This window comes from Haliotis asinina, chromosome 3 (genome assembly GCF_037392515.1).
Source record: "Haliotis asinina isolate JCU_RB_2024 chromosome 3, JCU_Hal_asi_v2, whole genome shotgun sequence".
NCBI classification, from domain to species: Eukaryota; Metazoa; Mollusca; class Gastropoda; order Lepetellida; family Haliotidae; genus Haliotis; species Haliotis asinina.
Window position 1 is genome coordinate 31,969,168 of NC_090282.1, and position 24,614 is coordinate 31,993,781.

Here is a 24,614-nt window from a genome sequence, read left to right on the forward strand (position 1 = left end):
GATTTAGTACTACGAAATAATTATAATACTAATACTCGGCATGATAAAATGCAAATTGAACGATGCTTGTTTTTATTTTATCGATGTTTCGATGTACTACCTAAAACCGTTATCAAGGAAGGCAGATATTAAGTATAGAAGCAGATGAGTAATTCTTGTAATGTCATCACTATTGTTCCGAATTAGTATTTTGTGCAGGTCATACTACATACTGAATCACCTAATACCACTACTTAAAATTGAATACACATTCCCCTATATCGATTAGGCTGCATAAAAAGTATATGTTTCTCGGGCATATTTTTTCAAAAGTGACGAGGGCAGTAGGGCTATTTAAAAACATTGTTTGATAGAAAATATAGTGACGAGGGATGAACACATTTTTTTTCTCCCTCGGAAGTACAGCTTGGGAAGTTTTGCACGTGTTAATGAGTTGTTGATTCAGTCACAGTCGTTTTTACAGACACTCATTCTTATAGTGGACAAATGAATGATCGGGACTCGGCAAAGTCAAAATTAATTTATTGTAAATGGCAATAAACTGTTCCGCGCACAAATACAAGTGACGCGCCGATGCCTGAGAAACATTTCAATTTTTATTCAGTCCTAAGTCTGTGTCGAGCACATTTGACAGACATAAAACATTTCAGTAATGTATCAGGCACACTGTACGTTTCAAAGGGATTCCTTTTGAAGTATTCCCGAACGTGCTGGAGCACAAACAACTGATACGGTAGGTTCAGCGATAATGTTCACAGTAGAACATTGTTAATCAGAAACACATGAGAGCAATAGATTTTATTACAGTTTTGCATTGAAATGGCATGACATATGTAATCAAAATATGTAATGAAAGCTGAATGTAAAAATCAGATAAACAAATAGGCATATATAGTTCATATATGCGCTGAGTTACATGGAGAAATGCAACTATTATATTCTGAAAGTCAGCATCAACTTAGGCTAATTACCGAAACACGAAAGAATTAAATTTACATCATTATCAAGAAGCACAAAACCCATCAGTACAATAACAGCATTACATAAGCGATACGTTTCACGTTGACAGACTCAACGGTTATCGTAATATACTAACAAACAAAGAACCAAAACACTAGTCTATAAACGGATACAAACTACGTACGTATCAACCGGTCTTTATAAAAGATGTTGATATGCACACCAAGTTTCACATAAACATTCTCTACCATTTCTGTAACTGGCACACAAAATATGTGGGACACACAAAGTTGTTCATTTTGTTCTTTTACGTACTGCCATATTTAAAAAATACCTTGGTACGCTTTACGAATGCATTTTCATATATGAAGATGCGTATGCATATAACAGTGAAGAGTAGGGGGAGAGATTCATTATAGTCCTCTAAAATGGTCATAAAGGACATAACAACTTTAGGGTTTTTTCTGGACCATAAAGGAAGTTGTCCCATATCGATATGGAAAACAAACCAAGTACCGCAGTATGCAAAAAATATCAGGGCAAAGTAAATACAACAATCATATAAATGCCCATTCTCTTCCCACAGAGGTTACTCTTGTCATATCTTCCTAATAACTAGTTACGTAGGAAGATATGACAGAAGTAACCGCTGTGGGAAGAGAATGATAAATACCGCATTTAACACACGTACATAGAAAATAGTTTTAAAATGGACCCTTTTCAGAACCAGTCGAGAGATGTTATGTGAAACTGAACGGAATGCGCATAATGCTCAGTCGTGGGTTATCTCCCTTTGTTGTTTTGGAAGACCTTCAAACAATCCCAGCACCTCATTGTGGAATTCTTGATAAAAGGGCATGATTGTTGCTTGGAGTACTTTCCCTTCAGTGTTATTGTCTTCCTTACTGAGGATGCTCTGTAACACTAGATTACAATTGTTACATATATGTTAATATTTGTTGGTAAACAAAGGCGTGTTTTCTGGTGGCTGTTTTGGACGAGAGGAGTGCCTATTACAGAGCTTACTTCTGCAAAGGACTACTCCTTTCTAGCGACTGGAAATGTTAATATATGCTATGGAACCAATTTCCTAAATCGTAAACTCCTGGCTACTATAAATAGGAGATATCAATCATTTGTATTTATGAGATCTGTGGTGTTAGAACAAAGACTTGACAAAAAATATTCTTACCATCACTGTCATTAATCAGTACTGTCGCTGCATGACATGCTGTATAGACCTTGCACTGTTCAACCACGTCCTGTCTTCCCTCCGACTGGCTGCTCTCAAAATACGACCGGAGTTCCTCCTCCGTAACGTGCCCTGGCAGGTCCTTCACAACCAAGCCAACCGGAGCTGCGACCTCGACAAGGTCTATCTGATGACCGTTCAACTTACGCCTAGAAGCCTTGTCGTGACACCTGCTTACATCTGGCGATATTGGAGATCAGATGTAATGTTTATAACAACATAGTCAATCGAAACGTAAACTATAACAAATGAATATAAGTAAACGATTAAAGATATAAACAACGATACGTCATGAAAGGAGGGTGGGAAGCACAAGAGAGCATATCTGTGGTGGAGGAAACATACAAGCTTATAAGGAGGTTCAGGGAAAACAGACATGTTAATGGGAGGGCATGGAAAACAGACTATAACTTTATAGGACGGGTACTGGAAAACATGCAATTGTATAGGGAGGGTACGGGGAAACACAGACAGTAACTTTATAGGAAGGGTATTGGAAAACATACAATTGTATGGGGAGGGTACGAGGAAACATGGAGATATTTTAAGGGAAGACACCGGAAACATAGACAATTTTGTAATGTTTACGGGGAAGACACGGGAAAACACATACCATTTTGTAATGAGGGTCATTGAAAACATAGATAGACTTACAGACCCTTTTTCTGATCTCGAGAAAACATGTATAAGCTCATAGGGAGGTTCGCAGAAAACCAACAAGCCAAATGATGGAGGGACAAGAAAAAAACATGTGTATATGAGAATCATGGAATTTACAGGCAGGCTTACAGGAGGGTCAAGGAATATATAGACAAGTTTACAGGGTGGTCATGCAGTATATAGACAGGTTTATTGAAGGGTCAAGGAAAATATAAACAGGTTTCCGCGGGGGTAGGGGAGGGGGTATGACGGTAAACATGAACAAGTTTATAATGAGCGACATCGAATACGTATACAAATTTATAAGGAGGGTCGAGGAAAATTTTAAAAGATTATAGGAATGTTTACGGGAAATATGAACATTATAATAGGTGGGACAGGCGAAAATATATACACGTTTATAGGGAAAGTCATGAAAAACACACACCTTTAAAATTGAGAAAGTGTTTTCAATGTACCTGCTATATCGTCTTCCATTGTAACAAGGGCAATGCTACTGATTCTGTCATCAAAGTAGTCGATCGTTTCCACTCCATTGTCACAAATGACCTCCAGGAAGTTGATGAGCGTGTCCTCTGCACAGTCTGGCAGATTCTGTGCCAAGATCAGACTAGGTTGATATATTGATAATGACATGTACTAATGTATGACGCAGAGGGGTGAAGTAAAATGGTTTTATTCATGGTGGATTCAAATGGATGAAATATTATTCAAACTATATTACGGTCTGTCAGTCTAGTGTGGAAGGAAACCCCACAGGGATATAGGTCTGATGACTACTTTTGTAATTGGGTTCCTTGCTCTCCTATGGGGGGCAACCGTGCACAACGAAATCTGTCTTTTGATGACTGGGCCTTCATTACATCCAGTCATATGCGTGATTTTTCCAGCTAATGTTGCTTGCCACAAAAACAAAGAGGGTTTGTTAAGTACACAAGAAAGGAGAACGAACTTAGAAATGGCCCTCTCGGTGACCTGGGTATTCACTAGAGGTCACCGAAACCTAAACACGTCAAGGCCTTATCTTATGGCCATTGACTACAATGTTACATCCGACTTCAAATAGCACTTGTTGAGTTCTCAAAAACAAACAAACAAACAAAAAACAATTTCACCGCATTAACAAAACACCTTTAAACCTATGAACTTTGAATTTACACCTAAAGAAAAAATGGTCGTAGCATACACTCCATGTAGTGTCTTCAAGTCCTCTTAAACCATATTTATATACATATATCATATGCTAGATATTTGAAAGTAGGTCACCGTGACCTACCTTTTGTGGCTTAAAGTTGACATCGGTTGTCTTATTTACTTTGACAGACCAAATAACCAATACATGAAAGTTATGTGCCGAAAAAGCGCTTGCTAAAACATCAAACATAAATTAGAGAAAAAGAACATTTGTACCCACGCAAAGGATAGTCCATTATATCGGGTTATCTAAGTCAACTGTTAGCAGCGAAGAGCGCATGCACAACGGATAACTTATAAAAGAAGAAACTGACGCTTTTTGAACTGTTTCATTCAGTATTGATATATATTGACATCCACACTCAACAAAGATCCAACCACATTCACTGGAGGCGAGTTAACACGTATGAACATGTTGATGATCATGTCAGTAGAAAACCTCCATATCTGCAACACTGAAAAATACATAACGAGGAGAAGCCAAGTCAAATCGAAACACGATATCGTTAAAGGGGCACTGATGCGGAGCGAATAATGTTTCTCGCCAACGGTCTAATTACGAAATCAAACCGCAAATTGGTCAGCGCCCGCTCCTTCGACCGTGGCGGACAAAGGAACTGGGCTCCTGTCCATATTAGCAGAATTTCTTCACCTAAACAGTCGGGAGGCCGGATGCCCATCATATGCCATTTGTTTAAAAATATCCATGGTATTCCTTGTCTGATCGTAACCAAATATCCCAGCAGTGTAGTTCTTTTCGGATGCTTGGATGGTATAGTTACTGATCCAATTTGATCCTATTTCAGTGTTTTTAACCTGATATTTAATCATGTTACATGAAAATATGATGTCTACAGGCACGTAGCCATTTGTTTCAGTACGGAAGATTGCAAAGCTTTATATTTAGGTAATTCTGAGTGCTGGTTCAGCTGTGATAGCAAATATCTTACGAACATTTTGGTAGCTATGGTAGCTACAATGGTTTATTATTTATGATAATAAAAACACACAGTTGATATGCCTTTGGTAGAGAAATCTTACGTAAAAAACCCTTATTTCACCTATTTACCCAAGTACACAGCAAATGCCCGTGTGTATTCCTTATGTAACGAAATTCCGTTGGTATCCTCAAAACAGTTTCGGCCCAATAGTGTTTTCAGGCTGCATGCGACACTGGGATTACATCTTCCTTGCTGTAACTCGCGTTTGATGGTGTAAACCTACACGTGTTATTTGTCATCATTCTCTGGATGGTCAATTAATGAATTTATAACAGGTATAATTAGTAGTAACACAACTTCGGTTACTCAACAAAGGTTCCCATTTGGCATTTCTCCTGTCTGGAGTAAATACTCAACATTATAAATTAAGGTCTGTAATGGCAAATGTATTGTATGTTATGTAATATGTGCATGTAAGTGATGCAAGAGGGTTTATCAACTAAGTTACAAAAACAAACATCGATCAAAGGATTAACCGATAACTCACCGATTGATTAATTACTTTTATCTTCTAGCGGATTTGTCAAAAGGCAGTGTGTGTAGATGACTACACCCTGTCGTAAAGTGTAAGTGCAAAAACAACATCCTCCCTTCAAAGAATTAACCACCCTTGCGTTGATTGATTGATTGCTCATTATTGGTTAACGAAATTACTTAGAATAGTGGACATCATACAATTAGTTGCCAGGTGTGCTATATTGGGAGACCAATCAGAGGTTTATCTGGTTTTCACCAACGAAAGACGTGAAACGATGTGTTTACTTTTTCGCAAATGAGACAGTTGTAAGACACGCGACACAGAACAGGATTACTTACCAGCTGCAGATGAATGGAATACGATTTCTTTTACGTGGATATTGATGGATACATTCCTGAACAAGGTAGTAGCCTGACATCGTTGCTATAAAATTAGTCTGTTTTACATTCATTTTTTGCATTTTGTTTTAATTTATTTGTTGTAGCATTCAGCAGAATCTGTATGACAGAAAAAACACACTAGATCGCGTATGTGTGTGAAATAGGATCCACATTGGCATTCTATACAATGTATAAATGTTGCTGTTATGTTAGAAATTTACTATGAGTATAAGCAGATCGTGCGTTCTTTTATTAATTTTCAGAATCATACAAGTATGACAATAAACTAACTAAGGTTATGAGACAAAATATAGAGACGTTTTCCGTCCTAATAGTTTTTTACCATTTCTGCCACGGGCAGATGATTAACCTTCAAAGTGTTTCATTTGTTTTCATAATACATTTGGAAAAAAGTAAAAAAATGACTTCACCTCAGTTGATCTGTCTATAATTAAACTATCAGTTGCGCCCACGGACTGCGCAGCAGAGGTCACGAACCAGTCACGAATTCTGGGATATCATCCGGGTACTCACGGGAGAAAAACAATAACAAAAGTTTACACCAGTCCACGGAAATTGCTCCGCATCAGTGCCCCTTTAATTCGTATGATGCTTTCCCTGATATCGTTCAGGTTTTTTAATGTAATGATACCAATATACACACGGTGGTGAATAACTTTCGTTTAGGACGCTATAACCATCTTCGTCATATGCGCTCCGCTTTGTACGGTATTGAAAGTGAATGTAGCAATTGATCATATGAATGAGTAGGCGCACAACCCAAGAAGACCTGCTCACTTTAGCTACTAGCATTCTCTTCTCCATCATGAACACGCTGTTTCTCTCGTGAAGATACGGAATCTGTACCGGAGACTGCGACTCGTGTTTGTCAGTCCAGAATCGTTCCTGGTATTGAAAGTCGTGACTTAGTTTCGTTTTCGAATGGGAGTCACGTGGTTTCCTACAATTCACACGCTCTCGAACCTCAGTTCGCATGTATTGGCCCATACAAGTGTAACCCAATCGAATGGCAGCTCCAGTGAATGTATTCGTGTTCGAGGAGATCGCTGCAATAGCATCTTTCCAGCCATTCCGAGGACGGGCACTAAAGAGGCTTACTCTTCGTTATGTAATGAGTTACGTTTATCAATATTCCAGCTACACGGTGGCGGTCTGTAATTAATGGCGCCAGACAATCCAGTGATCAGCAGCATAACGTGTTTTCATAGACTGATAACTGACGCCGCGTCTTGAGAGTTCAACTTGTTTACTTGCAATATTGTCTTTGCCATAGTTTTTCATTGCCTTGTGTAGTATGTAAACTGAAACTACTTTCGTACTAATTTGGGCAACTACCACAGCCTTCCCAGCTCTGTCAAAATACACATTTCCACAAGTCATGAATTAGGGAAACAAACTACAATCAATCAATATGAACACTGCCTTGTGTACATGTAGTGTTGATACTGTCGCCAGCTGAAGCAACTAGGGTAATGTATGCACCCAAGAAAATTGAATGTGGTCTTAGTATTTACATTTCAAAACAGATCCCAAAAGTAGGGAATATTTAAATTGGAAAGCTGTGGAATTATTTTTTCTCAACCTTCACCAAAAGTTTGTTTACACAACTTTGCAAGATTTCTAACGCCCACGTATTTTAAAGATCCAATGTTTGAACACAGAGTGGTGAAGTCATTTGTAGCTGTCAAACACTATCCTTTTCAAGAACACATATTTCCATTGTAAACATACCATATAGTTGAATTTCCAAAAGAAAACACCTACATGCAAACACCATAAACCCATGTTTTAATTTGTGGAGACGTGACTATTGCATGGTATATTAAACAGACAAGCTCACTGTCCAGATTTGGCACGGAATCCAATGATCCCTCAAAATCACACCTCTTTTTTCCCCACTAAAAACGATTTTGGTTTCATTCATTTTCAAGAGGCCGATCATAAAGAACAACAAAAAAAATAATACAGTTCAAATTTTATTTACAAAAGCATACGAAATATTCCACATACGTTAGTGTGTTGCTCCCAAGATGAATCTGTGTGGGTAAACTTACCATAGAATATCTACAACATTTACAGATGTATGTACAACTTCCTGAACTAACCACAGGTGCAATCCTCTTCTTTTTAGTGTTTCCATCCTGTTGAATCCGATGGGTTCTCCAGAAAGTATGAGGAAAGTATGCAAGGGCTGCTAAACGTTACAGCAGGCATACCCTATAACACTTTTCCAGTTGATAGAATTTTCTTGAATTTAAGAACAGATTCTCACAAAAACATTTCTATACCTGGTCAATACTTCACGAAACATCTTGAAGTTTTGTTTCATTAGAAAAACAATCAAGATCAACGATTCTCCAATGCTTCAGGAATATTGCTAGATGTTCACATATTGAAAACAAAACAACAGTGAAAGTGTTTCCCCGAACCCTCAACAAAGAAGTCTATCATACAATCAGCACTGTATTTGGGGGGTATCTTCAAGGTCGGAGCCATGAAGCACGACTACTGCATCAACTACTGACATTTCATAGTTCAAATCATCTAACTGCATCCCATCCAATGTCAGACTTTACAGCAACCTTCACGTTTGGTTCAATGTGTTTAACAGTCACATAAACATAAAGACAAGGTTCAATTTTCCCTGCAATGCTGGAAAATTCCACCAAGGACAAAATGATCTGGGTTCTGCCATGGGACAGATTCTTCTTATATAAGGAAGACGACATTGTCAGACAACATGATCTGGTTCATGTCCATCATCTGGTCAATGGCCTGCATGATTTCTTCTTGTGTGAACTCTGAGCCAACTTGTTGCTTGTTCACGAACGCCCGGATCTTGTCCAGTTCCACTGATTGAGCATGTTCAGCCTTGAACAGGTTGAACAAGGAGCTCCTGAAGGCCTTCAGTCTGCAGAAAGGAAATAAATGGATTACCAGTCTGATAACAGAATACCCTGGGCAATGGTGGGCAAATATGTCACCTAACACATGTAACATAGAAATCTACACACGCAGATGGCCAGACGTAAATCGTATGGAGGGGACAGATCAGAATCGTTGTGAACAAACCTGATAAAAAATCTTTTCATCAGTTTTTCAGATTGCCTTCGAGTCGCTGACCAAGAAAACATATCTGTAATACTTAAACCTACCTACTGTTCTTTTTGCAGATATCCTTTTATCACATAAGTGAGTGAGTTTATTTTATGCATCACTCGGAAATATTCCAGCCATATGGAGGCAGTCTGGACCAGACAATCCAGTAATCAACCGCACGAGCATCAATCTGCGCAACTGGGAACCCATGACGTGTCAACCAAGCAAGTGAGCCTGACCACCTGATCCCAGGTGCCTTTTAGTCACCACTTGTGGCATATATACAACAGAGTTCCTTGTGAGAGGGCAGAGTTACTCACCTGTCATCGGACAGTTTATCGGTCTGTGAGGACTCATCAGCATCCATGGCAGATTCTGATCTCCGTGGTAACCGCCTCTTCTTTTTCTCAGTGCCCTCTGTTGCTTCATCTGAAAACAGTAACAACGTTTTTATACAACCTATTCCAAACACTATTTGCCTTAGCACATCAGTCACAGGAAAGGACATTAAAGTCTCAACATGTTTTCAGCAAGTGTGCATCTTGGAAGATCCTTAATTTCTCAACAGAAAGTCACGCAAGCACCATGTTTATCAGTAATGTTTACTCTAGCACAGGAGCAGGGCTGACATACAAGCAATAGGCCACTATGTGCACATGCCCAGAATACTTACCCTCTGTCTGACTGTCCTCATCCCCAGAGAAATCATATGGATCATAGCCATCTTCTCCCTCCTTCTTTGAGGGACGACGTTCTCTCACTTCCTTGCGCCTGCAAAACAGTGTGATGGTTTTAGTTACCATTTCACACAACAGGGTAACTTTTCGAAATGTCCTATTCTCAATAAAAACTAACCAACTGAAATCTTCCCTACTTCATGTAACTGACCATCTGAAAAGATCGCATTTTTTTTTAACAAATCTGTTAAAGTATTGTTCTTACTTCTTCTTCTTGGGTTTTTCTTCTTCCTCTCCTTCCTCTTGGCTACTTTCCTCAGTTTCTTCTTCATCATCATGCTTTCTTCTACGACTTTTTTCCTTCTCCAAAACCTGCCACAGATCAAGCAATTTCTTAAAACCAAATTCAAGCGAATCTACTCGTATTATATCATGCTCCATGCTAGCATCAACATCTGTTTTAGGTTTGCCACTGTTTAGAATTTCTTTCAAGTCATAATCATAAAATCTCAACTTGGACAAGTTTATCATGAAATAAACAGAGTTCAGTTGTAGGTTCTGCCGAAAGTGCAAGAAGCGCCATTGAAAGTGATAAACTTCCTTTTTCAGTGGTGATTAAATCAAGCATCTGATACCTTCTTGAAATAGGCAAACTGTATGAGTTCAACAGCAGCCTGCGCATCCTGGAGTTCGACTGTCTTGGACAGTCTGGACTTGGCATGGGCTGTGGAGATACGGATCATGGTTTCCAGTGCTCGTGCAGTCACTGGCTGAGTCTATAAAGACAAAAACATAATTATTTCAAATCAGCAATATTCCACCTTTGTAATTAATAGTGAGCATCAAGCAGTACAAATCACATGTCACATATAAAAGAATGCAGAACAGCTGTAGACAGAAAACTAAGTTCTCAGCTAGGAAAGTGTTGAGAAATTCACTTTGTTGACAACCATTGTAAAAATATGCATTCCTTATGGAGAATCACGGTGTGAATGGGACCACAGTTACCTTTGCTTGCTGTAAGGTAAATGAACCAGGTCTTTATGCTTGCCGTCTTAATTCCATGTCATCTTACAATTTGCAATGTTGATCATTATATCAACCACTGGTTTCACAGATTTTCCCCACCTACCCGTGCTACATTGCTCTGCTGGAGGTTGTCTTGACTTCTCAGCTTTGCATACTCCTCGGCGATGTAGTCGGAAGCCTCCCGTGTCAGACTGGGCTTCAAGGCTTTGGCTACATGGATGTACTTCCTCATGAATTCCATACTCAGTATCTTGTCCCTGAAAGAAGATTTAGTCCATCACAAAACATAACACAAACTCATATACAGTGTGGTGGTGGTGGTGGTGGTGGTGGTGGTGTGGGTGTGGTGTGAGAGTTACCAGCACAAACTGTTTCTGAAGATATATATGAGGAGAAAATTAACTGAGAAAATACTTGAGCAGGAGTTAAATTACACATGTAAAATTTTGTGTGATAATATGAATTATTTTGAGAATTACAGAATGGAAATATGGAAATGAAGAATAGACTTGTTTGAGACAAGGTCAAAATTGTTTCCGTGGAAACGTAACCAATTACAAAATATTTTCTTAGATGCAGTCCTCAAATTTCTGATGTCAAATAGGAAAGAGCTGAATCAGACACTGCAAAACTAGGAAATAGGAGACAAAATCAGCTGCTACTGACAATCATAATATTTGTGTTATTTACTTCAGCATGAGATCTACACAATAGTTGATCAAAAACCTACGATGCCATTAACATGTAGATGCTCAAAATTTGCTGCATACCTATTCAAGCTTTAAAAGAGAACATCTTTCTCCTATCAAGCCAATATGTATATCCCACTGGAGACAAAGACAACACAAACATCAAACAGTACATACTTCTTGCTCCTGGAATTGCCATGCAGCAAGACATCATATTTCTCATACATGGGCGTCTCCTCTGACTGATCCCGATCAGCATCCGGGTCTTGTGTTGCCAACATGTCCACTGAGCTTCCCATAGGCAAAACTGGAAAATAAATTTTACTAATCAGAGTTGGACTGGTTTGAATCAAACTATCAATGAACACTAAAAAGGGAGGTTTTTGTGAATATTTAATTTAGTAAGGATAGTTTCTTTTAAGGTCACATGCAACGTAAAACACAACTTTGCAGATTCTGATACCTTTCGGTATGCACTTACAAAAACAAATCATGAAAAATGCCAATTCAACCTATAAAATTGAAAAATAAAAACGCAATGAAAAAAAAAACCCCGCAAAATCGGAGTTCAAACGATTCACTAAAAAAAGTGGTTTCAACAGCTGTGCTGCGCTGCGCTAATAACGCATGCACAGTGAATAGGTTCACAGAGCTTGAAACACTATGCATGTCCGGAGTATGAGGTCGTGAGCAGTAGTCTAATCTTGGTTGTGTTCACAAACAAGTAAATAATCTACTCATTACATAAATTAACTGGTTGATTGTGGTAAGCAGCCTCTGTCACAAAGAAAGGTCAATGTCTGGTTTATTGACACCTATATGTCTGCCTGCCTGTCTGTTAATGACAACATGCAATACACAGCTTCAATCATTGACCACATGCATTTTGAACTAATACCTATCAGGCAATATGCCATAAACCAAATAAATTTATTTATGACTCATACACCTGAGTCCTGTCTCTGCCACATCATGTAATTAGGCAGGTGTGATACTTGTACACATGTTGCGAACAAACTACATGTACATCCATTTTCTTGTATGACTGGGATCTGACAGAAACTGGTGCAAACTTTTGTCAGCTTCAAGTCCTGCTTAGTACTTGAATGAGTGGTAGTTTCCAACCACGCAGTAGTTCACTATCTCTGAGATGCCCATCAAACAGATCACCTTTAAGTACACACAATCAGCCCTCAGCGTATCAGCAAATGAATCGTCCAATCGGAAGCTGCCGTTACACTTGAGTGCACAGCCACTCACTACGACTGGGCTTGGTCTCCCAAGGGCTTCGTTTCGAGGGAAGTGAGACCAAGTACAAAATATTGCACTTTTGAATCGCAATTGTATGCTTAATATTTTGTTTGTTTTGTTTTTTTACAAGCAGCAATGAATATTATATGTCATGAATAAGTGATAATTGTGTTTTGATTGTGTTTGATGTTTTGGTTGCATGTGACCTTTACGGATACAGTAGATAAAAAGGCATCTTGATGGTACATTAAATAATGGAATCCAGTGCGAGCTTACCATCTCCATCCTGCTCATTGCCAGCTCGGTACCTGTGCATTCTCAAAACATGGTCTGATATATTGCGATCACTGTCAGGGTCCATCTGAAAGTTTTGCAAATATGTTATGTCTTCCTGCAAACATTCAGAATTACTTGATCTACATCAACAATTTGTTTACATAGACATATGTCTAGAAATATTTCCATATCTAGACATAATAAAACAACATAAATATTTGACATTACTAAAAATATGTTCTGTTTCGTTTTGAACAGAAGCCCAGACAAAGACCATTATTCAAATATTTTAGATTCTTGTAAGGAAATGTTGAAAATACGACTCCTTAGACATGAATACCATCACATTCCAAAGTAAAATACAGAATATTTCAGATTTCAAAGAAGGTACAAAAGATAACAAGGTAAATAAGACTTACAAAATTCAACCCACAATCTTTGTACTCACCTTGTCAAGGACAATGAAGAGAAGATCAAATCGAGACAAAAGAGAATCCTGCAGGCCAATATTCTCCATAGGAGTCTTGTACTGGTCGTACTAAATAAAAGATGAAAAATCATTATGATTTTGTACTGCCAATAAAATCTAGGCGTAACGTGAACTGGGTTAAACTGGGCATCAGTATATTCCAGTCATATCACGGATTGCTATATAGTGTGGGAAGCAGTCAAACTGATGCAGGTTTAACAGATTTACTATGTTGTAGAAATCATACAAATGTATGGTGTGGACACACAAACAGAACTGAAGGAAATAAAATCCACTACACATTTCCTGGAATGCACCCAATTGCTGTGTCCACGTGATGTACATTAAACAGAAATATTGCATACGAATCAATTAAATCCATAATGCATGGCTTGAACTAGGCATATGAATTTAGTAGCCATCATGACTCCCTGGTGTGATGAGTGGGGTTCGTGGTCATGTTTTTGAGAGTAAGCATCAGTTTGGAAAGTTAATCAATAATAATGGCAAAAAAACAACACAGGGAATGTCAGGTCCTTAGTCAGTCCTGAGCAGTGAACTGCCAAAAACTAAACTGTCTATGTAAACTATTACAAGTTAAGATTATCTGAACTTTGGGACAAGTTGCACTGCATCAAAGATGACGCAAACTTCTAAATGCACTGTTTACGTTACAGTCAAGTCCCATTAATCTGACATCATCCACTGCACAGCAAAATGTCGGATTAACAAGGATGCCAGACTGAATAAATGAGACTATGTTACGTTTATTGATTTTGCTGCCAACAAAAGAGTTGGATAAACATAGTAAGGTTAAAGAGGCTTGACAGTAATTTGTGACTGTGATCACACAGGTTTCTGCATTAGGGCAAACAATGCATTATACAAACGAAAATTTCTCTCACCCTTCCATAGACAGGATTTGCAGCAGCCAACACACTGCACCTTGCATTCAGCTTGGCATGAATTCCAGCCTTTGAGATTGTCACACGGCCCTGTTCCATCACCTCATGTATTGCTGTTCTGTCAATGTCAGACATCTTGTCGAACTCGTCAATACAAACAATGCCACGATCAGCAAGCACCATAGCACCAGCTTCAAGACGTCTCTCTCCTGAAAACACACAATATTATATATTTTTTTTTAAATCTGGGATTTATCTGTCAAAATATTTCAACATTAAACCTGAATGGTTGACTTGACAAAAGCAACATAGCACTGTACTAAAAGTATGTAAATGCAATCTGAGCCTGGCAATCTAGTAGTCAATATCATGAGCACCCACTCAGATACGATGATATGCAATGAACAAGTATTTAGTCACCCCTTACAACATGTGTACCTTACTAAAGCCTTATGTTCCAAGAAAACATCTGTGTTGGTCTGTATAAACAGTAACATGACTTTCAGTGAGTTTAATTTTATGCCGCATTCAGCGATATTCCAGCCTTATGGCAGTGGTCTGTAAATAATTGAATCTGGACCAGACAATCCAGCTATTAACAGAATGAGCATCAATCTAAGATACTGGAAACTAATGACACTATTCAACCAAAACTGCAAGCCTGACAACCTGATCCCGTTTGTCACCTCTTACAAAAAGCATGGGTTACTGAATATTTAGTCTAACCAGGACCTTCACGGGTACCATTATTTGGACTGATATAAGTAAATAAATGTTCCAAGGTTCCCTACCTGTTTCTTGGTCTGATGTAACCGCTGCAGTGAGACCTACTCCAGATGACCCTCGGCCTGTGGTTGGAATAGCTCTAGGAGCGGTGTTTAGCACATACCTGAAACAGACAGACATCAATGAATATCTCAACAAACTTGCTACTTTCTAGGTAATGACCATCTCCCAATGTTACCTTTCTAGGTAAAGACCATCTCCCAATGTTACCTTTCTAGGTAATGACCATCTCCCAATGTTACCTTTCTAGGTAATGACCATCTCCCAATGTTACCTTTCTAGGTAATGACCATCTCCCAATGTTACCTTTCTAGGTAAAGACCATCTCCCAATGTTACCTTTCTAGGTAATGACCATCTCCCAATGTTACCTTTCTAGGTAATGACCATCTCCCAATGTTACCTTTCTAGGTAATGACCATCTCCCAATGTTACCTTTCTAGGTAATGACCATCTCCCAATGTTACCTTTCTAGGTAATGACCATCTCCCAATGTTACCTTTCTAGGTAATGACCATCTCCCAATGTAACATTTCCTATCACTGAACTACACCCAAGGTACAAGATAAATAGCAATACACAACTGCTTTTAACTTTTGGAGTGAAATTGTTCATTATCCATGGTTTGGCTATCAAGGTTGTGTAATATTTGCAAGTGGAACATCCTTGACTTTAATAAAAGGTCAATAGGCAAAGTTTTTTTTGGCAAACAAAGTTCAAATTTGCCTTGCAAAATGTAATCCTATCACATAGTTTTCTATCCATAAACACAAGTCATTCTTAACATGCCACTCTTTCATTACTCAGTGAAGACATGACAATTCAATGGAGTCACTGTACAATATATATAGTTCTGCTGTGAGTAATATTAATCACATCCAGTCAAGTGCTATTGGATATTCCTGCTTTGGGCAAGATATTGTAGTCAGTTGTAAATAAAGGAAAACATACAACGCGGAACATGTACAAATGTTCTATCTTACACAGGCACACACACTCAATAGAACTGACAACCAGATAAGCTTGTGCACTGTATCTTCTAAAAAGCTACTCAAGATACAGTAACCAACTTCAACGATCTGCGAGTAACACAATGTTCTTGGTATGATGTAATTAGAAACGACATCCATCATATCGATGACATACAGAGACGACAACCCAAAATTGTCACAGAAGTTTCAAAGATGGAAATTAATAGTGTGACCACTGAAGTAGTCAACTAAACACTTACATATCATGATGGATTCTGAGAAAGACAATATGACCCTAAGTAAGAGTGAATAATCAATTTTACATACCTCTAACAGCAAATTTCCCAATTATCAGCATTGCATTTTTTGTCTTTTTTTTTTTTTTTTGCAAAAACTTATAAACTTATTCATGTTGACTGCCTATCACGATGAAGTTTCACATGGTGGCATTCTTGGATACTGAAGGGAGACAACTACTTCTTGAAATACCATTGACACAGCAATGAGATAACTCACAGCTGCAAATTCGTCCAGAATAGATATGAGCATACTCATGGCGGGAGTCTATGTGTCAACCTCCTAAAATAGACGTTTTTGTCTGTGTCCGATTTATAATAAAATTCATTCAAATTTCGTAGAATTTCTAGTGGAAACATCTCCACGCACATGCAAGCAGGAAGGGCCAATGCTAGAAAAGGAGGATAACCAGTGACCTCACCTCAGCATCTGTGACTTGGCTACTGACGGATCACCTATCAGCAACACGTTGATGTCTCTGAAAGTGATCAAACATTGACATTCAAGGAAACGTTTTGACAGATTCCACCTCATGGAGGGATTCAGACACTTACTCTGCCGAAGAATAACCAGCACAAAATGTTTATGATTAACCAGGACAGAAATGAGGGGAAAGAAGGACCTTTAAAATTGTTTATTTTTTTAACATAAGCACCATGAAATAAATTAGAGTCAACCCGACACCAGTACAGTATGATATACACATTTGCTTGCCAGACAGAATAAACACTTGACTGGGACATTGGGCAATGGGTTATTTCTATCCCTGGGCCATTTGTCTGGCACACAAGTCCTCTCTGAAGATGACAATAATAAAGCACTGCGCAGAAAACTGCAAGCACAGATTCAAATAAAGTTCTTAGGCGAGATATCTACTTACCCCCTGAGCCGAGTGCCATTAGCTAGAACCTTCTCATTTCCTCCAAGCAGCATACAGAGGACAGCCTTCTTGATGTATGGATGGCCACAGATAGAAGGAGCCACAGACTTGCTGAGTGCCTCAAAGACATCCTGTTGTCAAACAACGAAATGTCACACATGCTGATAACACTTAATGTTGAGAATGAATTCTTACTACCAGAGGAAATGGGAAAGACTGTTCTTTGCCACTCAAATTCACAATACAGAGTGTATTCCTATGGAAACTCATTCATCCCTTAGTCAAGCTACAGTTGCATCAAGATCATGTCTTTCAACAAATTCCATGATATGACCATTGTCAAACATTTCAGTTCTGATTACTGGTAATGTGAGGACCTAGATACAGCCTATATTCTGCTAGAGGTGAGTAAAATTTAAATCCACTAGTCTGAAAACATTGGATACAGTACCCATTCTGGTGCTTCAGTATTTCATTCAGGGGAGCTTACCATGTTCTTGGCTTTCCCAAACTTCTTTATTTTGGCAACATCGTCAGCTGAGAACATCGGAGACACTTCCTTACTCAGCAGCTGTACGTTATTACCGATGAGGATTGTGCGGAATGTGCCAGTGGTGTAGCCATTCTTTTTTCCTGGCAGACACCTGAATGTACCAACAACCTGGACTCGGTCTCCAGGCTGTAACAGAGCAGTTACTCGAGGGTGTTAGCACACAAGGAACAGCACTTACAGAGTGCAGAGTTCTATAGATCCAAACTTTCCCCCAAAAAGAAGTCAAAGACCAAAATAAACTTTGCACATATAAACTAAATATAAATAATAAAATCAGATCTGACTAAATATCAGCTTAATTTAACGATTTACAGATTTACTGAGAATTGGAAGGAGTATCAAAATCACATTTTGCAATGTTACAGAGATGTAGGCATAATTTTTAAGGAACAAGGCAACCAATTTTGCGACCAGAGTATCCCTGTGTTAAGGTGACTATTCCTGATGAAAGGCCTACCTTGCATTTGTCCACCAGATCATTGTCTGCAACAATCTCCACAGATCTTGGCAGCTGGCCTGGAGGAGCCTTCTCTGGCATTTCCTGCGAAAGTCCACAACAAGCCACGGTATTTACACCTTGTTTAACCAGAGCATCCTACGTTTTCCTAGGCAAACTTAGAGCAGCCATGAAATCTAACAGGACCATCAGGCACTGAATATCAATGGTATAACAGAAGTTTGAAATAAACAAACATAAACATCTTTTGGTTATTTTCCTTAAATCTATTGATGTAAAGGTGACTGCTTTAATATTTTACATATTGTAACAATTAATGGAGGCTTACTTCAATTTTACTAAAATAATTTCCCAACCCTAAACAGTCAAGTGTTACATGCTTGTTGCTTCATTCCTCCACTGTGCCATTACCTGGATGCCAAATGTCTGGTGATCCTTGTACACCGACAGACCAAACTCTGTCTCCAACAAGTTGCCATCTTCATCCTGAAAATAAAGAATATTTTGGTAAATTACCATGGAAGTCATGAAAAATATAAATGCCATATATCTGTAAACAGCAAAGGGCACCACTTCAAGATCTGTCTCATATATCTGCCCACATCTCAAAAAGTTCCTCATATCTGTCAGCAAAACTTAGTAGATATATGTGGCAGACCCCAACGTGGTGCCTTTTGCCATATCCAGGTTTTTGTGATTTTCTGGGTTTCCATGGAAACGCTTCCGACTTTAGTCTCAAAATGGAGGGGTGGGCTTCGTTTCCAGAGCACAACTCAAAAACTTCTAAATCTCTTTCTGCAAAATTTGGCAGATATGTTAGGGTGACCCTAAAGTGGTGCCTTTTGCTATTTAGAAATTTTTGTGATTTGTTATTATCCCAGTTTCCATAGAAACGATTCTGACTTAGTCTCAAAATGGAGGGATGGGCTTCGTTTCTGGAGCATAACTCTAAAACTATTCAATATCTTAAAGCAAAACTTGGCATGTTTGAAGCAGACCACAAAGTGGTGCCTTTTGCTATTTACAATGTTTTGGCATTTTTAATATTTTTCCTGGTTTCCATGGAAACGATTCAAACTTACTCTAAGAAAACATCAAGAAACTGTCTGATGATTTGTCCTTTCAAATACATATGTAGGTATGTGGGGCCCAGGGGGGATGTCATCTAATGACTCTTGTTTTAATATGTGGAGTTCTTATCTCATGTCCTGGGTTTAGCATCATTACATCTCTTTTATTCTTATCATGTTTGTTTTTCCATATGAAAATAAAACAGTTTTCTCAAAGTCTTTCAATGACACATTTTTTTGGTTTAGTAGATACGAGTATAGATGGTTAAGCTTAGGTAACAAAGGATTTAAGAACAGTATTTCTTCCGTACTGTGTTGGTACTGTTACAGTTCAAGCTGAACAAGTCTTCATTTACCTCTGTTGCTGTTTTTTTCAGCCATATTATGAAGATCAACATCGAACTGTATTCCCAAGAGCGTTAAGTCTGTTTGCAATGAATCAAAATTCCATTTTTTTGCACATCTTGTATCTTGATCTCTTTTTGGAACCTATCCAAATTAGTTTACTTTTATCTACGTTAACTTTCAATCCTGAAAATCCAGTCAATAGTTCTAAAGTACTCAAAATTGCATAAAGGCATTTCTCTGACCTAACGCAAGTGTTGTATGATCTGCAAACTGTGACAGAAGATATGCTATATTTCAAAGTTTAATCCCTTTCGACCCGAACTCCTTTAAATCTTATAAAGCATTCAATCTTATTTAATGGTTGGCAGTTTCCTCTATCTATTATTTTCAAGATTTACTGTATTAAGTAGAGTTTCCTTCTGTCACCATCCTCATTACGGTCTAGTTTCCTTTGTAGCTCATCTGGCCTAATTTCCAAGTTCTTTTCTTCTTCATTTACAACTTGCATTTTAGTGTAGTAGCAGCAAATTATTTTACCTCTTATCATGAGGAGTAATGTTTTAGAGAATAGTTGATCATCAGTAGAATATTTACTTGGTTCATTGTCTTTATAATATTGGTTTAGTGTTGATTTAATCATATCTTTTACTATCGCTAAGAATTTCTTTTCTCGAAGGTGTGAATTGTTAAATTTCCAGAAAACCTTTCCCCTAGCTAAAGTAGAAAGTCATTGACAGGGAGAATAGTGAGTAGTTAGCATTCATACTTGGTAGAATATCGCAGTTGTTAGCCACAGATAGTAGTCATGTGAAATCAAGAGGAAATCTAGTCTTGCTTGTTGGTTGCTGCACAGTGAAGCTTCTAGTATGATAGTTGTGTTCACACCAAGGATCTTTCAGACTAAATTTAAAAGTCACTTAAAAAACTTCATCCCTTGCCTTTGGATTATTAATGTGTTTATAGTTGCAATTGTCCGGTTGTTTGTTAACAACTAGATTCCAATCTCCTCACACATATTTCATAACTATCTTACTTCATAATTATGTGCAGTCTAAGTGAACTTAGCCTCAGTGTCACACTCCGCCACTGAGTCTAATGCATGTCAATTTGCAGCAACAGTATGGACTGGTCAAGTCCAACACCTGGTCCATTTGAAATGCTGTCATAAGTAGTCAGGAAGGAGTCCTGTCAGTTTAACCAGCAACAGGTCAGCATAACTTGCTAACATGCTGCAATGTTAATATATGGACAATTTTCTGTGGATGTGATCTGGGAAACCAAGACCAGGTTCTCGAGAATAGTGTTATGTATGGGAGACAATTAAGTTTATGTCCTAACCTTTGTGGGGTAGGCAGCTGTGCTTGGGTATGCCTCAAGAGACGTCATGTCAGTATACTTCCTCTCCATTGTCTTCTTTGTTGCAGGACAGTAGTGAACACTCCGCACAACTTTAGGCCGGATCAGAGAACCTGTGGAATAATGACAATAATTCCTATCATCAATAAACATCCTCTATATAGAGCACAAGATGACCATAGGGAAAAAAGAAGAGCGCCACTACTGTGATGGAAAATCAAATGTCAAACGATTTATTTATGCTTTGTGTGAAGCTACCATACACTACGTGCGCAGTACAGCTGTGAAACCACTTCTCATCCCAGCTGGATTTTCTTTTCTTAATGAATGCTTTGAATTCAAATTTCACAACATTGTTTTCATCACGTTATTTTTCAACTTTAAAAGTTGGAATTTGCATTTCTGGTAACTTTTCATTGTAAGTCTGAAAGGTATCATAATCTGCAAAGCTGTGTTTTGAGTTGCATGTAAGCTACAACACTTTGCATTGAGCAGTAGTGCAGCTGTGCGACGGTAGTCCATACGTAATCTGTTTGAACTACATAGTCAAGTGCCAAGAACACACGATCCATACAAATGGGCTACTATGAGATCCATAAATCAAGCCAGAGCGCCAGATCTGAGAGTTGTCTCTTACAATAAGCATGGGTTCCTGAAGAACAGTTCCAAATCAGATCCTGAGGCTAAATAACAAAAGTGAAACGTTTCTCAGGCATTAGCGCATCAGTTTTATTTAATTTTTTTATTGCTATTAAGAAAAACGTTTTGACCTGGACGCCTCCTGATCATCCATTTCACCACGAAAGGAGTGAGTGTAAGAATGAGGATGACTGAATCTCCAACTCATTAACACTTGCTAAACTTTCAAAGCTGTATTTCTGAGAAAGAAAGAAAAAATGTGTTCCTCAATGATAACTGTTTTCTTATAAAAAATCCAAATAAGTCCTTCCCCCCCTCGTCACTTTTGAAAAAAATAGGTCTGAGACACATTTTAAAGTTTTTAATGAAGCATAATTGGGATAGTCAAACTAAAGGAAGGTTGATTTGCAGCAAGCTATATTAACATTAGAGGTCACACAATGAATACCCCCATCAACACTTACATAGACTAAAATAACTATCATGCATAAAAATTTTCAGTGACTGAAAAACAAATACTCACACTTTGTGACAATACCCTCCACACACACCATGTTGCCCAGGAAACGAGATGTCAGTGATCGTGGAGTTACATGTTTTGCACCAAAACTGGAAGAAATAAAAATCTGAAAAATTCCTCCCTTCAAAATGAATCCTTTAGGAGGAACACTACATTTTCTTTATGTCAGTGACCTAACAGCTCACACACATCTCTTTTTATAACTCTTTGAAAATAATGAAAAAGAGGGAGTAAAAATAGTCAAAACAGATAAAGCTGTGATATATCACTTACACAGCCGAAAGTGTATCAGACACGATACAGTTACTGGAATTCAGATTTAGGATATTCGAAAAATCAAGATTTACCATATTCCATGTTCAGTTACAACTTCATCAAATTGTAGGTGAAAAAGGGACAAATATTTAACCACAGGTTTGGTTGACATTAGTCCCTGTATCCTTACCTCCCTTCCAGCCCAATGAAGAAAGCTTCATGCTGTTTGCTGTAAACTGGATCTGCTGAAGCAACAAGTTCCTTCAGAGCATTCTGGAAAGCAATCATCTCCTCAAAAGAATTCTCCAACAAACTGCAGAAAGAAAAAGCACAGACTTCTAACAATCACTAAATACAGACTATGGGGAAAATGTACCTGATTGTCAAGGTAGCTTGTTATCAAGGCATACTTAACACTTTAGACCTCCAGCAACCATTCTTATTTTACGAATTTTCAACATCTTGTTTTTCTTCATATGCATATATATGGACCAATATACACAAATGGTCTTCAAGTAACGCTTATCATTTTACATGTGAGAAAGGTTTTGACACATTTGTGTCTTACTGATCACTCAACAACTTTCAAGATGTAGAATTATCTGTAAATAATCTAGTCTGGACCTGTCGATCAAGTGATTGACATCAAGAGCTTTTATTCTAATAACACACTATCAACAAAGTCAGTCTGATGGAATAAACGCATAATATTTAATATACCCTTACACCTTCATTACTTATAAATATTTTCTCCATGAAAAATTAAAAACCCTAATATGAATCTCAACAGAAATTTAAATTCATATTACGTACGCTGTGGCCCTCTTCGGATTTTTCTTTCTCAGGTCGTTGACATTGACAGTCAACCTGACCTCACTGTTGGTGATCATATCCCTGACTTTCTGTTGATAGATGCCCTGATCTTGCTGAAATTGTACACAAACGGGTATGTTTTACTTGTTAGGCATGCACTGTATCAAATGAAACCATGAAGCATATTTCCTGTGAAAGTAATTTCCCTAGTTGTCCTCAAACTTGCCTGGGACTCGTGGGATGGTCCATGGATAACTATGGATAATATAAACGTTACATGTACACATAAAATTAGTATGACATCACTCGAACAAATCAACTGAGTACACCAAGCAATCAAAGGAACCTTTATTTGTGACGTTATTTTCAGTGATTCCAGCAAGTGAAAAAGCCCAGACACTGCGGAGAAAGTCGATGGTATTTGTCCAGGAGACAGCCTAAGTTCGACAGAAAACTACATTTCCCTGGAATTTATGCATCCACATTTAACAAATAACTCACATCATCGTCTAGAAAATCCAGGTATTCCCTCTGGATATCTCTGATGCGTTGATCGAGGTCCGAAGTGGCCATAGCTGATCACAATGTTTCACTGTCACTAAACAATCCAGCACTTATAACCCAACAAAGCTAACTCCCGCCAAATGACACCATGCGAAAATTTCGCGGGGTTTTGGTCACGTGATAATGTCAACATTTTATTTTCGTAGCAACTAATTGCTGTACGCAAACCTTCAAGAACCAGGGGCATTATGTATATGTAACCTTATAAGCTGTAACTTAGCTGGTCTGTCAAGCATAGGAGTATAACCTGTTTCTCAGTAAGCATGTAATAAGGTTTCCGTATTTGTATATCTTTTTAAAATTAAATTACAAATAACCTCTCTCAAAGAAATTTAACAGCATGTAATGGTGAAATTCGGGTTCTTTTCTCCCTACCAGTATAATATGTACAGTTGCTATATAGTAACCTTTTCAAATTACCATTGTTTCATTGCGATAAGATATTTTGTCTTTATAGAATATAAGAATGTGTTGTACGAAAACCTACAACAATATATATTGTCTTAAACATAATAAACATACACATGTATGGTTGTGTTACATAGAGATGTTGGGTTTTGTAAATACACATTCTCTGAATTTGAGTTCGATCAAATAAAAAATCATCTCTGTAGAGATGGTGAACTACTGCGTGGCTGGAATCTGTCATTCGTCCAAGTACAAAGCAGGACTTGAAACTGACAAGAGTTTGCACCAGTTTCCGTCAAATCCAGTCATGTGACAGAGACTGGACTCGAGTGCATGAGTCATAAATCAATTTATTTT

At 38.1% G+C, this 24,614-nt stretch overlaps 2 protein-coding genes across 2 annotated transcripts; both read right to left on the bottom strand.

Annotated features, from left to right (window-relative positions):
• Window positions 1-507: 507 nt before the first annotated feature.
• LOC137276734 (uncharacterized) lies at window positions 508-6,863 on the bottom strand. The gene is made up of 4 exons (XM_067808371.1): window positions 6,724-6,863; window positions 3,331-3,466; window positions 2,153-2,392; window positions 508-1,884 (listed from the first exon to the last, which is right to left on the bottom strand). The coding sequence occupies exons 1-4, from the start codon at window positions 6,751-6,753 to the stop codon at window positions 1,733-1,735; spliced, it is 558 nt and encodes a 185-aa protein (XP_067664472.1). The 5' UTR covers window positions 6,754-6,863; the 3' UTR covers window positions 508-1,732.
• Window positions 6,864-7,909: 1,046 nt separating this feature from the next.
• Window positions 7,910-23,985, bottom strand: LOC137277815 (zygotic DNA replication licensing factor mcm3-like). Its single transcript, XM_067809753.1, has 21 exons — window positions 23,787-23,985; window positions 23,286-23,398; window positions 22,663-22,785; window positions 22,221-22,306; window positions 21,041-21,171; window positions 18,696-18,770; window positions 18,285-18,368; window positions 17,765-17,953; window positions 17,275-17,405; window positions 16,816-16,872; window positions 15,133-15,230; window positions 14,342-14,550; window positions 13,416-13,505; window positions 12,968-13,052; window positions 11,618-11,747; window positions 10,855-11,008; window positions 10,358-10,498; window positions 9,988-10,094; window positions 9,719-9,816; window positions 9,366-9,474; window positions 7,910-8,857 (listed from the first exon to the last, which is right to left on the bottom strand). Exons 1-21 carry the CDS (start codon window positions 23,856-23,858, stop codon window positions 8,656-8,658), a joined length of 2,484 nt encoding a protein of 827 aa, XP_067665854.1. The 5' UTR covers window positions 23,859-23,985; the 3' UTR covers window positions 7,910-8,655.
• Window positions 23,986-24,614: the final 629 nt, after the last annotated feature.